We start from the raw sequence: 13,312 nt of genomic DNA on the forward strand, positions 1-13,312 counted from the left end.
ACAGATCAAATATCCAGCTCCGATACAAGAAGCAATGGTCTTTGTCTTATCAGGATTCAGTTTCCATTTATTAGCCCCAGTTCTAATCCAATGCAGTTTCCAGGCAGTGGTTCAACACCAACACATATGGCTAAGATAGTAAAGTGCGGGTAGAGGAAGGTGTGTGTCACCAGCATACTGGTGACACCAGACTCCCAAATCCTCTGATGACTGCATACAGCAGCTTCATACAGATATTTAAAAGCATTGGGGACAAAGTAGAATCCCATGGAACAATACAGAATATTTGCCACTGGACAGAGCAGAAGCCACCCAACATTACTCTCTGGAAAGAGCCTTGCACCTAGGAGTTGAACCATTTTATCACAGTGGCACCTGAGGCACAAAACCCCCAAAGCACCTTCGATTTGATGCTTTGTCATGACACCCAAAATCAGCTGCCTGTGGTAGTCAGCTCACTCAGTCTAATGGTCAGCGCCAGATTTAGGGCGGTGTGGGCAGTCCCCCCCCCCAGGTCATCAAGCAGAGGGGGCACAAAACTATGACAAAATGCTCTTCATAGCATGCACAGAATGGAAGGCAAGAGGAGGGAGGGTGCTGAATTTTGTCCTCACTCAGCACATTATTTTACCCAAGTCCACCTCTGCTAATGGGGCAGAGAGTCCAGTGGCTGTGGAGACAGGGCCTCATCTAACTATTCAAAGCTGAGTTTAGATATCTAGATGCCTCCATGCATTTTCACAGGGACTTAGCATGGCAGAGGTCACTGTAATAGAATAACAGTTTGTAGCATTCAGTAGGTGCGATTGCTCAGGCAGATGTGATTATTTTGGCAATGTAGGAAGTGTATAATCCTATATTAATATCACTGCTTACATATGAGAAATACATGCATTCATCAAACATCTAATACAATCCCAGGACAGCGATATAGGAAACAACTGAAAGACATTTGCTTCAGGTGCGCTCCGCAGCAGGCGTTTCAAGGTGGGAAGATAAAAGCAGGGAGCTTCTGATCTCAGCTTGTTAAAACTTCAGGGTTGGGCACATTGCCAAGGTGGGTGGGGGACTTGCTGAAGCATACAAAAGCATGGGCAGCTCCAACAAGGTACAGGAATCACCTGCTGAAGACACTGGTTCAGGCTTTGATTGCTTCTCATTTGGATTAGTGTAATGCTTTGTTTTCCAGCCGGCTTTTCTTCCAGCTTCACTTCTTGTTAAGAATTCTGCTGCCTATACTAGGGGGCAAGATGCAAAATAAAATAATAATTAAAAAAAATAGGTGTGTGTGTGGCAGGGCTTGTACACCTTTAATGGGTGTGCAAAGAATGGGGTTTCAGTAGGTGTAGTTTCTGTGACAATCCACTCTTCTACAGAACTCTTAAAGGTGGAGTGGCCCAGTATGCACGGCCACCTTTATCCACTTAGCAGCGTTGTGATCATGTGAGTTGATGCTTTTCATCCCATCGACTCATTTATTTCCAGATCCGGTATCGGTGCTCAGATTAAATGCTCAGTTAGTCCAGCTTCTCCTTGTTGTCACTTCTTGTGGCGAGATACACAAGGGACATATAGGTCCCAATCCAGAATTTAGTTTGTGGCCCCCGAGACGTAAGTTTCTTGCCAAAATCTCCCCCACTCCTGTGCTGGAATCTGCATGCAATGTTGCAGGTGAGCAGAGGGCTGCTGTTCTCCTCTCCACAATCTTGAGATGCTTCCTTTATCCACAGTCTCTGTTGTCTCGTCAGCTTTTAATTTGTCTCTCAAATCTTCAACTATTCCTGCCTGAATCTTTTAATCCAACTCTTCTTCCGTCCTATATGGCAGCTTCACAGGGCTAAACCTTTCTTTTTTTTTCTGTATCTTTATGCTATCCACTTTGCATTTTCCTTCCTGGGTGCTCGTAGGTAGTTCTAGGAATCAGAAACCACTCTCCACATTATCAAGCCCCCTTCATACATGAACCAAGTAGAAATGAATGTTGAAAGCAGAAGTCCCACGGTCATGTAACTCCTTACTCTCATCCGCAACATCCATCCACACATTGGCTTCTCTTTCGATGGGAATAGGGTTTAATTTTGCTCGAAGTGCTATTAGAGTCCCAAGGGAAGCTGAAGGTATAAGCTACAGTTTGAAATGGGATACAAAGGAAGTGAAGTACCATTGTGTGCACTGCATTATGTTTCCAGAGCTATTATGCTGGGTGTCCCTATTAAACATAAAACTGCCTTCAAAAAGAAGCCACAGCTGGGAGATAACCCACATCAATGCGCTAATCTGGTTTGCATAACAAGCGCAATTTATATAGGCAGATAAAATAGGGGGAGTTGAAGCAAAAAAAAGAAAAGAAAATGAAGTTTCTCATATAAGCAAAGCTCAGCAGTGTTTTATTTTGCAAACCCTTACTTGAACCTTTTTTGTCCCCAGGCTATGCCCATAAAATGTATATCAAAATTAAGAAGATAGTTTAAGTAACCTCAAGCTAGTATTTTCTCAAATGAGCGACTCTATATAAACAGCCCAGGCTCATGAAGAATAGATGTATTTAAGCACATTGCTTTCAATAGCCATAGTCATGCCTAATGCTGCTCAGGCTTAGATTGCAGTAGGTAAATTTTAATTGAGCTCAGTGGGACTTGTGAACATGAGTAGGATAAAATTCCTTTATTTCACAAAGGTCCCACACTGGGGAGCAGTCTCTATGCTATGTGCTCAGATGTATCATCTGAATGCCAGGCAAAGGGATTGTATTGAAGACTGCATCGGGCCACTACATCATTGCCATTAAATAATGTGTTTAGGTTGGAATCCTCAACACACTACTTCCCAAAATGAAACATTAAAAGATGCTGCATGGATGCAGGTGGAAGACTTTTCCTGCAGCATGTGCCTTTGAGAAGCAAGATTTCACTGCTTCTGCCTCTGTGCCCATTCAACTGAGCTCCTTTTATGATGGTGATTAATGCAGTAGTTCTTATAGAAGCAGCATTCTGCCTTTCCTCATTCAGGTCATTTTCCAGGGTTGAGTTTTTCTCCTCTGTTCTGGCCTTACGTCTCCCAAGGCTGCACAGGTGAATTTGATCTGGGGCATTGTAAGTGGCAGCAGGGCTGGGAAAGAGGAAGGAGGATGTGGTTTGAAAAGGGAACACTTAATAGCTTTTCTGCCTCTAAGGAGCTGCCTGTCACTTCCCTCCAAATGATGTTTTCTTCATTCTGCAGCAAGCGGGTTTCCTGTTTCCTCTCCTCTGTTGTGTCTTCCTGACCCTAGCCACAGATGATCACTGGGAGGAGAGCTGCATCTTCTTGTGGCAGATAAAGGCTGGCAGAGGGAGGGGGGAAATTAATCCTTCCTCATCAGTTCAGGCCACCCCTCCACAAGGCAGTGTGACAGCAATCACATTTCCTTTGCTTTGAAACCACCCTGATGTCTTTGCAGCAAAGCCCCTCAGGCCAATTTACTGAAGCTTAAGGTGGCACTGGAGAAACATACAAATAATGGAGCAATAGCTGACATTGCCTGAATAAAGAATGCAGCTGATAATGATCTATGGGGGATTGTGTGCCTTAACCTTTAAGAAGTGCTGATTCACCATGCCAAGAGAATGTATACTGCTGAAAAGGCCTCACAGCCAAATGATTAGCTTAAAAAAAAAAAAAAGTTCAGGGGGAAGGGATGAGTGACCAAATCCATCTGGGAGAGGAAACTAAATAGAAATGACAAGCAGCCCTGTCTGAATGCTTTCTCCTGGAGTTGGCATTTGTTAAGACCACCTTATGTCAATGATGGAGCATTCCTGTAATCAGAAAACTCCATCTTCAACAGCCCCATCATGCAATAACAACGTATTATCCCATTAAAATTAATCCGCAATCCTAAAGCAAAAGTATTGCTGTCAAGAAGAATTGGCATTCCGTAGGTTTTAAGAAGACTGATCGCCGAAGAATTGATGCTTTTGAATTATGGTGCTGGAGGAGACTCTTGAGAGTCCCATGGACTGCAAGAAGATCAAACCTATCCATTCTTAAAGAAATCAGCCCTGAGTGCTCACTAGAAGGACAGATCCTGAAGTTGAGGCTCCAGTACTTTGGCCACCTCATGAAAAGAGAAGACTCCCTAGAAAAAACCCTGATGTTGGGAAAGACGACAGAGGATGAGATGGTTGGACAGTGTTCTCGAAGCGACTAGCATGAGTTTGGCCAAACTGCGGGAGGCAGTGAAAGATAGGCATGGCTCGCGTGCTCTGGTCCATGGGGTCACGAAGAGTCAGACACGACTGAACGACTGAACAACAACAACAACAACAGGTTTTGTCTCTTGACAGAGATGAGCTGGAAGGGAACACAATGAAGTAAAGAACTCAACGTACTCACAGGACCATCCTAAAGTCCCAGCCTTCCTCCCCTCAACAATGAGATCCTGGGAAGCTTCAACAACACCTGTATGAAATTCAGCTCTTGCTTGAATTTCCAAAGTAGTTCAATTTGAGATGCAGATGAATGCATCTCCAGCTTGCTTGGGGTAGCTGCATATTTTATTGTTAGGTTACCTTGAAATATCAATGAAACATGTGTTCTTAGAATTACAAACAGAACACACATTAGATGTCTATTCACTGGAGAAAGCATACTTTATAAACAAAGTTCTGAATGAAGATTACTATGGGTAGGGGGAATTCATGCAACTTAAGTGCTCAGTATTCACAGTAGTTACCTTTTAATTTTGAGGGTTGTCAAGCATAATGGTGCAATGCTTGCACACACAATGCTTTCAGAGCCCGATTACCGGTAGTTTAGCAGAGATAGAAAATTTATCTAGATGGCAATTTGCTGCAACCCCTATACTTGTACTGTACTGCTATTGAACCCACCCCTGAAATTACCAGGAGAGGGGAAGAGTAATATTTCATGCTAGGTATTCTCTAGACTTACTGTAGAAACCCAGCAGTAGAAATCTGCAACCCACAGAATAGGCTGAAGTGATGGGGAAACAGTTACAGCCTAGCACACCTACAATTAGAGATCTGAAACTCTTCTCCAGTGTTTGATCAAAACTGAAGAGTGTCAGATGTTTCAAACCTTTTCTAACTTGCAAGTATAATCCCTCCCTATAATTCTTAGGTTGGTGCTTCTGCACTCATGGAGACAGTATGTGATCAGATATTACTGTACAACAAGATTCGCAAGTGATGGCTATAATTATTCCCAACTAACAGAATCACCACCCAATAGATAATAAAAAGAAATTTATTTCACTTGTCAAAACAATAGGCTCAATAAAATAAAACCAGTGTGTACAACACATGTCACAATAGACAAGATCGTGCAGCACTTCAGGAAAAATTAAAATCTCCCATCATGTACAGTTAAGTGCCACACCCAAGAATTTACAGACACAGTAATTTACTGTAATTAGTCACTTTTAAAAATAGTTCCCTAAAGAAACATGCTTCATACTCCAGTTTTGAAGGGGCAATGTGCTGGAGTACTTTAGTGTAAACTCTAAAACATGTCAGTCCTTGGAGGCGATTTTTCCGTAACCAAGAGTATCCCACACCTCAGTCTCTTTAAGTCCATCAGGTTTAGTAATAATAATAATAATTTTTTAAAATGCAACAGTTAATGCCTCTGGCAAGTATGTAGTCTGGGTGAGTTGCTGATTGTGTGGTCTCTTTGTATCCGACAAGTCAATCCATCCCCACAGCTGCATCTCTGGAAGATCTCCAAACCATGAGCACCTTTCTTGCGGTGTTTTGTGCACACTTGGCCTTCCTTAAGAACAGGTTTGCAAATCTTGGACCAGAAATGACGGGCGCAGCACAGCCCTTCCATACAATCTGAGGAGCGGAGGCATGAGTCACCTTCTTCACCTGAGGAAATAAAAGAAAGGGTAATTGAGAACAGAGCGATACTTGTTTATCCCTAGTCCTGTTTTCTCCTTAAGCAACTGCAGTGAAAGCGATAAGACACTAAACCAATGGGTTTCAAAGTGCTTCCCTGAATATTTCACCATAACTCGCACATGCTTTGCACATCCCACAGGTATATGTGTGTTTATGCAGGAGCATAGGAAGGCCAGAGGCCAGTGCCACACAAGCTGAATATGTGCCATAGAACCCTCTAACACAATTTGACAATATTAAGAGTTCCTTAGCAGATCCATTGTGGGAAAGTGTTCCCCATAAGCAGGAATTTGCAAGCCATTGAACCGAACAAGCCATGTGTTGACAAAGGATGTTGCCCAGTTCTGAGAGCATGTCTTTGGGTTGCCGCTAACAGTTGTTGACATGTGTGTCCCACTATATAAGTACCATCCGTTGCAAGGAAAACTTTGTGGGGAAAGCATGCTCAAACTATTGGCCACCCAAGTGCTAAAAATGTGTACATAGTTACTGAGAATGTCACCATTTGAGGTTTCGAAAGGAAGCCTTCACAGCAGAAGGCATCAATTTTAAGAGAACCGTGGAAGGGATGAAATGCCTATATACGGACTGGCATAAAGCTATCAGATTTTTAAAACACCACTGCAGTGGTCAAAACAGCAGTCTCTACAACACATTAGTTTGCAGCATGCAGTGGGACAATCATTCCCAACACATCAATTATCAGTCAAGATCTACAATTGTTCCAAGACACTGAAAAACCTTAAAGGTTTCAGCAGTGCCACATTTGCCTTCTTTCCCACCCCACCCCAGCCTGTATAGCTGCTAACACACTTACCTTTTGCATAGTGAAACTGGGATGAAACTGTGGTCCTTTTGGGGTGAAAGTCCAAAGTGCCATGGTCTGAATTCTCTATGATAGTCTCCTCAATCTCTCCAGGATGAAACTTATCATATTCCACTGGTACACAGATCCCTGATAAACAAAAACAAAAACTCGGTGAAAACAAGCTGATAACTATGGAAAGCCATTTCAGTTGTCTGCTTTGTTGTTCCTGGGTAAAGACTCCCTCAGATGCTGGAGAAAGGAGATATCTTGGTGCTCTGTTTATAAAACACATTTACACAGTGAAATACTAGGCAGCCCTGTTTAGGGAAGCTTTTAATGTTTGATGGACTACTGTATTTTAATATTTTGTTGGAAGCCGCCCAGAGTGGCTGGGGAAGCCCAGCCAGATGGGCGGGGTATAAATAATAAATTATTATTAATTATTATTATTATTACTAATACTAAGTTGCATGCCTCTTATCCCTGAACCTGAATCCTATAACCTGTTCAGGACCTCAGTGCTATAGTGTCCAGTAACCCAGCTGTTTTGGATAATTTACCTAGTTCTTTCTCCTACTATTGAAGTCCTCCTTCAGGTGTTAATGAAAACCTGAAACACCACCAGTAACGAAAAGAAGCCAAAGCACTGGAATGGGCTTGCTCCTTTGTATTCTTCAAACGCTTAGCCTGAGACAGCACAATCTATTCTGGAGCCAACTTCAGGGAGGGATCATAACTCAGAACACATGTTACGCATGCAGAAGGTCTCTGGTTCAATCTCCCACATCTCCATTTAAGAAGATTAGGTAGCGGATGATGGAAAAGCCCTCTTCTTGTCCAACACTGGGCGACAGTCGCTACCACTCAGGGTAGACAATGCCAGCCTAGATGAAGCAATAGTGACTCTAGCTAACGCAATGTCATTTATTACTATGTTTTATCATCAGTTTTGAAATCCCAGCAGTCGGCCTGTGTAAGTAACAGTCCCTCGCTATACCATCAACTTTTGAGAGAGCATCCCAAGGCTCTCTGGCAAGATTAAACCCAAACATTCACCATGAGTAAGCACATCCTGCATTTAATTTAAAAGTCAGTCTCCCTATACTCAATGGTGCTTACTCCTAGGTAAGTGTTCTAGCAATTGTACATAGACAGCCAAGCTTCTCCCCCTACTCCATTGACAGCTAGGATGCTGGCCAAAAATCCAAGAGACTTTCCATTACTTCCATCGCCAACACACCTGCAGCCAGATGGGCAGGTTTTGGGAGTGTGCTCTTTAAACACCCACATCGTTTTATTTCGCTAGCAGTCGAGGAAGGGGGCTTTCTACCTCCAGCACTAGAGCACTTTGCCCCCCCCCCCACTTTATGCCGGTCTTATCGGTACCCAACAGGTCCAGCCTCAGGCAAACAACCAAAGCCAAGCAACACTCACCGTTACTGCAATAAGTGCCCGGGCAGCACATGGAGTCGCGAAGGCAGCGCTTACGGCGCCTGCGGCAGGCAAGGCAGATCTGTGCCGCCGGGTAGCCCGGGAGGGCAGGGGTGGCGCAATACTCTCCCGCTTTGCAGTCGTCGTCCCCGACGCACGGATAGCCCTGCAGGCGAGGGAAAGCCAAGTGAGGAAGCGTCACCGAAAAGGAGAAGGCTCCCAGGAGCCCCGTGGGTAGACGGTTACCCCCATCCACCATCCCACCCCGTGTCTTTCTCGCGCGCAAAAAGAGACACACACCCCCAAAAAACATACCTGGTGCGGATCGACGGGGTGGTGCGTGTTACTTCCGTCGTACACCGACGGCGCCGGGGTGACTGGAAATCCGGCCGCCGCCGAGCTCTTAATGATGGCGTTGGAGATAGAAGCGGAGTTTTCCGCGGCGTCGGCGCAGCCAGAGAAAGAGAGAGCGATCACCACCACTGTAACTAGACGGCAGGATCCGTCCGCGCATAACGTTAGCATATTTGCGATGGCGAGAATATTTTATAGCAGCTCGAAATGTCACGGGTTCGGATCCAACTCGGTCTTAATTTTTTATTTTTATTTTTCAAAGCCACCTACTCTTGCCCCCAAGTAGAGTGTGTGTGTAAATTCCCAGGAGATAAGGGTCCTTCGAGCCTTGCGGGGGAGTTTAGGAATCTCCGCTCGCTTCCTTTGAGCTGACTTTATACTCCCCGGGGTCCTAATTCCCGCCCCTCGAGGGAAGGGGGAGGGCGCGCAGCCCCGCCGAGGATGGGATTACAAAGGGATCATCCGGCGGAGAGGTGGGGGAGAGAAGATGCGGCGCACCCCCGCAAAGCCATTCGCTCATTGGGCGGATGTCCTAATTGGGGATCGGCCGGCAGGGAAATTCTCACTTGCTGCAACGCCATGAATCTTGATTTGATTTGGATACAGACGATTATTCATAGAAAGGGGGGGGGGGCGTGTTCCGCTGGCTTTCCAAAGAGGAAATTTATTGGTGTGAATTCTCTTCAGACAGTTCCGTGTTTTAGCTGTCCATGTAAGGTGCGCACCACCCTGTGCATATTTTAGCTCTGTGGCAGCCACTTCCGAGTAAAAACGCATAATAAAACACTCCCTTCCAGTCAACGCGTCTGGCTGCAGTCTCAAGCACTGTAACTGAACATAGTGCTTACTTTCGAGTAAAATAAAGAGAAGATGGGGAACGAAGGCTGACTCTGACTTTATAACAGTGTCACCCCTCTTTCTCTTGCCGCCCCTATATGTGCATGTATATTCAGTAGCGAATTAGATTATTAGTGAGAAGAGAGTGTTACCTTTGCAATCAATCTTAGACTGCAACCCTAACTAAGCTTTCCCGGAAGCAGCTACTACTGACCTCAGTAGAGCTTGCTTCTGAGTAGACATGTACAGGATTTTTTTTACCATTAACAAATTAGTTGCAGTGGAACAGGACAACATTCCTTTGCTATGGAAAATTAACAATAACTGAAGGTGACAATCAGGGCAAGCCCAAGACAGTTTTGCTTTTCTGTTTGTTTACATTGATATCCCACCTTTCTTCCAAGGAGCTCAAGGTGGTGCATGTAGTTCTCTCAATTTAATCTTCACAACAACCCTGTGGTGTAGGTTATGCTGAGAGTGAGTGACTAGGACAAGTTCACCAAGCGAGCGGGGATTTGAACCCTGGTCTCACATGTCTTACCGTCCAACACACCAACCACTACACCACACTGGTGCTCCCGCCTCCCATCCCATGTACAGAGAAGCTAACTGGACTGGCAGCTGAATCTTCACTGCTCCTCATGGCATCGCATTCTCCCCCACACCTGGGGGCAGAATAGTGGGTGCAGGGCTGCCCATATGACACACACAGCACAGTCCTCCAAAGAGGATAAAGGCCAATGCTTCCTCCAACATCTGTTACTTGCAACAGTTGCCTCAATCAGCTTAAGGATAGAGCCAGCCCTGGAGACAACTATCAACGATTCTTCAGTGTACCGGTAGTTGATTCCACAAGTTACATTAAAGCAAGCCATTTTCCTCTGAGATGGCACTGATGTTGCACTGAAGTATCTTATGACTTGTGTCTGTGGATTCTGGGCTGTTTCAAAGCAACTTGATGAAAGGACCCCTCTCCCACCTTCCACTTGTCTGTTTTACAGAACTTTGTAATAGGAGGTTGCAAACTGGCGACAGCCGGATTTCTCTTGATGTTTCACAACCAGCCATTCCCACTCTTACCTTTGGTGTGGACAAACTTATATAACAAGGCTTTTAAAAAAAATTTAGGGCATCAAAAAAGATGGACCAATGGGAGCAGAGCTTTCGAGTTGCTCTTTGATGGCCTATTAAGAGGCAAGGCTATAGACTGGAGTTTGTTAATTGCAGATTAGAGAGGGGATGAGTTGCACTGTGGAATTTGAAAATAAATAATTAAATGCGAGATTAACCTAGTCTGCTTTCCACCCCTCTCCCCCTATAATGCTTTTTTTTTTTTTTTTACTGCTAAGATTTTTGAATTTGGTATCATTGTAGATGCTAGTTAAACAGCCAATGGAGATCAAAGAACCACTACAGGCTATGAACAAAAATCATTCTTACCCTTTTAGTCCGCTCAAACCATGTAGTTTGATCAGCTCATGTTGATAAGGAATCCTCTGAACTGCAACTTCTTTGGAGGTGCAGAGATGCTAATTGTTTCTAGCCATGGGCCTAGATCTTCTAGGGAGCTTAGGTTGGTCAAGGAGTTCAAAGAGGAACAATTTTAATGGCCACGCCATCCACAAACCATTTCTGTGTCCCTTTTGTTCTTAAACTGGCATTGTTCCTTCAAAACAATGATTGTGTCATATGTACTAGAGAGCAAATCGATGGGAACTCCTTGTGACGTCAGTCATCTAAAATAAACTCTGCTAATTATCCTGTTTTTACATCGCAGGAGAAATCATAGCTTTGAAAATAAATAAATTTATATCACAATCCTCTGCATGTTTGCTCAGAAGTAAACTCCACTGTGTCCAAAAGACTCACTCCCAGGTTGTATGTTTAGGATAGATAGATATTTATTATTACGGCCATTGGCCCATCAAGTATGTTTAGGATTGCAGTGTGCTAGCTGTGTTGAGCCAATATTTTTGTAAAATACAGCTAAATTTTATATTTATAGCATTGGAACAAATATGTAGCATACATATAGCACAACAGATTTAGATAAACTGTTGTTGCAATCTAAAGCCTATTGAACCTTTCCACCAAAAACTATAACTTAGGGTGGCCAGGTGGAAAAGAAGAAAAGGCTCCTGCACCTTTAATAATTCTTTGGCATAATTTCAGCAGGTGTTGCTTGTAGTTAAATTGCACATAGGAGCAAATTTCAGTGAGTGCAGTTTGTCATGCGGGCTACACTGGCTGAGATTCCCTCTTATGCAGGTGCTTATCTTTTTAACCTTGCCATCATAACCTTGGCCTATCTAGTTCATAAACATTTTGGAATGTTCCTGTCATCTGTTTTCTGCTTGTACCCAGTTATATATTATTGTGGCAGTTTGCATTTTGTAATTAGGCAATGTTGTGCTATGACATCTAACAGCTCTCTTGTATACCTGGGAACAGTGCCGGATTTACGTATAAGCTAAACAAGCTATAGTTTAGGGCCTCACTCTCTTGGGGCCCCCCCAAAAAAATTAAAGGGAAAAAAACTGGATGTAGATTTCCAAAATATAATATACGATAAAAAATAAATAAAATAAAACCTACATACAGAAACAGTGTTTTGTGTTGTATAGGCTCCTATGATGTAAGTAATGAGCCCCGCCTGCTAGCCCGCTCCCTAAAATATCACTGGTTTACCATATAGCATATATTCAACACAAAAAAACAATGACAATTTGTTGTTGACAAAGGACAGCTGGACATATAAAGGGCCCCATTACCTTCAGTAGCTTAGGCCCTTTTTATTGCCCCAGATTTATCCCTATGCAAGGATAGAATAAAAGGGACGTGGGTGGTGCTGTGGGTTAAACCACAGAGCCTAGGGCTTGCCAATCAGAAGGTTGGCAGTTCAAATCCCTGTCGGCGGTTCGAATCCCCAGCTTAGTCATGCTGGCCACATGACCTTCTCCTTGTGCCGTCCATCTTTCCCAACATCAGGGTCAACATTAGTGGCCTGCCAGCTGTACGCCGGCTCCCTCGGCCAGTAAAGTGAGATGAGCACCGCCACCCCAGAGTCGTCTGCGACTGGAGCTAACGGTCAGGGGTCCCTAAGGATATATATCCATATGAATCACTTTACTGAAGCAAGCTTGTAATAAATGAGAAATGAGGTAGTCAAATCAGGTTTATTTATATACCTTTTCTTCAGTTGCTGTGGTCCAGGAACATTGAGAGTACTGCTTAACAACAAAAACAAAAAACAAATGGATCAGATCAAAAGCCCATCTAGTTCAGCATTCTGTTCTCACAGTGCCCAGTTAGATTTCTGTGGGATGCCAGCAGGCAGGACCCCAGTGCAACAGCACCCCAGTCACTTGTGAGCTTTACTGCCTCCAAAAGTGGAGGTAGAATATAACCATCATGACCAGCAGCCATTTTTAGCCACTGTCTCACCTTTTAAAGTCACCCAAGCTGATGACTATCACACACCAGAAATAAATCCAACAATGATTGCTGCAGAATAATGACGTTCAATGCCATAATGAAAACTAAATGAGCTGGCTCCAGGAAAATAATTTCAGTAGGCAATCAAATAATATCCAATTCCTAATGGTTTATTAGACTAGACCAGCGAAGAGGAGCCTATAATCCTCCAGATATCGTTGGACTCCATTTCCCATCAGTCCCTGACAGCATGGCTAATAGGTAGGCATGATGGAAGTTACATCTGAAGAACAAATTGCTAGCCACCTCTGCATTAAATTTGTCCAATTAAAATGAATCAACCACAACTTAACTTAATTCAACCAGGCGGGAGTGCCATATTAGGCTCTTCTGAGCTTCTTACTTTCTACTACCTGAAAATACAATTTTCTGACCCCTGAAGACTGCATTTTGAAAGCCACATCTCTTCCAATCATTAAGTAATAGTAAAGTTAAATGTAAAGGTACCCTTGACCATTAGGTCCAGTCACGGATTGCGCGCTCAACT

At 43.8% G+C, this 13,312-nt stretch overlaps 1 protein-coding gene and 1 long non-coding RNA gene across 2 annotated transcripts in view; one reads left to right on the forward strand and one right to left on the reverse strand.

Moving 5' to 3' along the window:
- Nucleotides 1–13,312, forward strand: part of LOC117046781 — a 45,443-nt gene that overhangs the window by 10,222 nt on the left and 21,909 nt on the right. The window lies entirely within an intron of this gene.
- DKK1 (dickkopf WNT signaling pathway inhibitor 1) lies at nt 5,229–8,917 on the reverse strand. The gene is made up of 4 exons (XM_033149179.1): nt 8,455–8,917; nt 8,143–8,305; nt 6,718–6,855; nt 5,229–5,867 (listed from the first exon to the last, which is right to left on the reverse strand). The coding sequence occupies exons 1-4, from the start codon at nt 8,662–8,664 to the stop codon at nt 5,617–5,619; spliced, it is 762 nt and encodes a 253-aa protein (XP_033005070.1). The 5' UTR covers nt 8,665–8,917; the 3' UTR covers nt 5,229–5,616.

The sequence above is a fragment of the Lacerta agilis genome, chromosome 5 (assembly GCF_009819535.1).
Source record: "Lacerta agilis isolate rLacAgi1 chromosome 5, rLacAgi1.pri, whole genome shotgun sequence".
Classification (NCBI taxonomy): domain Eukaryota; kingdom Metazoa; phylum Chordata; class Lepidosauria; order Squamata; family Lacertidae; genus Lacerta; species Lacerta agilis.

Excerpts from the sequence above, each read along its gene's own strand:
- DKK1 (XM_033149179.1), bottom strand. The coding sequence starts at position 8,664 with ATGCTAACGTTATGCGCGGACGGATCCTGCCGTCTAGTTACAGTGGTG. Across the intron at positions 8,306-8,454 it reads ACCCCGTCGATCCGCACCAG|GGCTATCCGTGCGTCGGGGA; the intron begins GTATGTTTTTTG and ends CCTCGCCTGCAG. Across the intron at positions 6,856-8,142 it reads GGGCACTTATTGCAGTAACG|GGATCTGTGTACCAGTGGAA; the intron begins GTGAGTGTTGCT and ends TTTGTTTATCAG.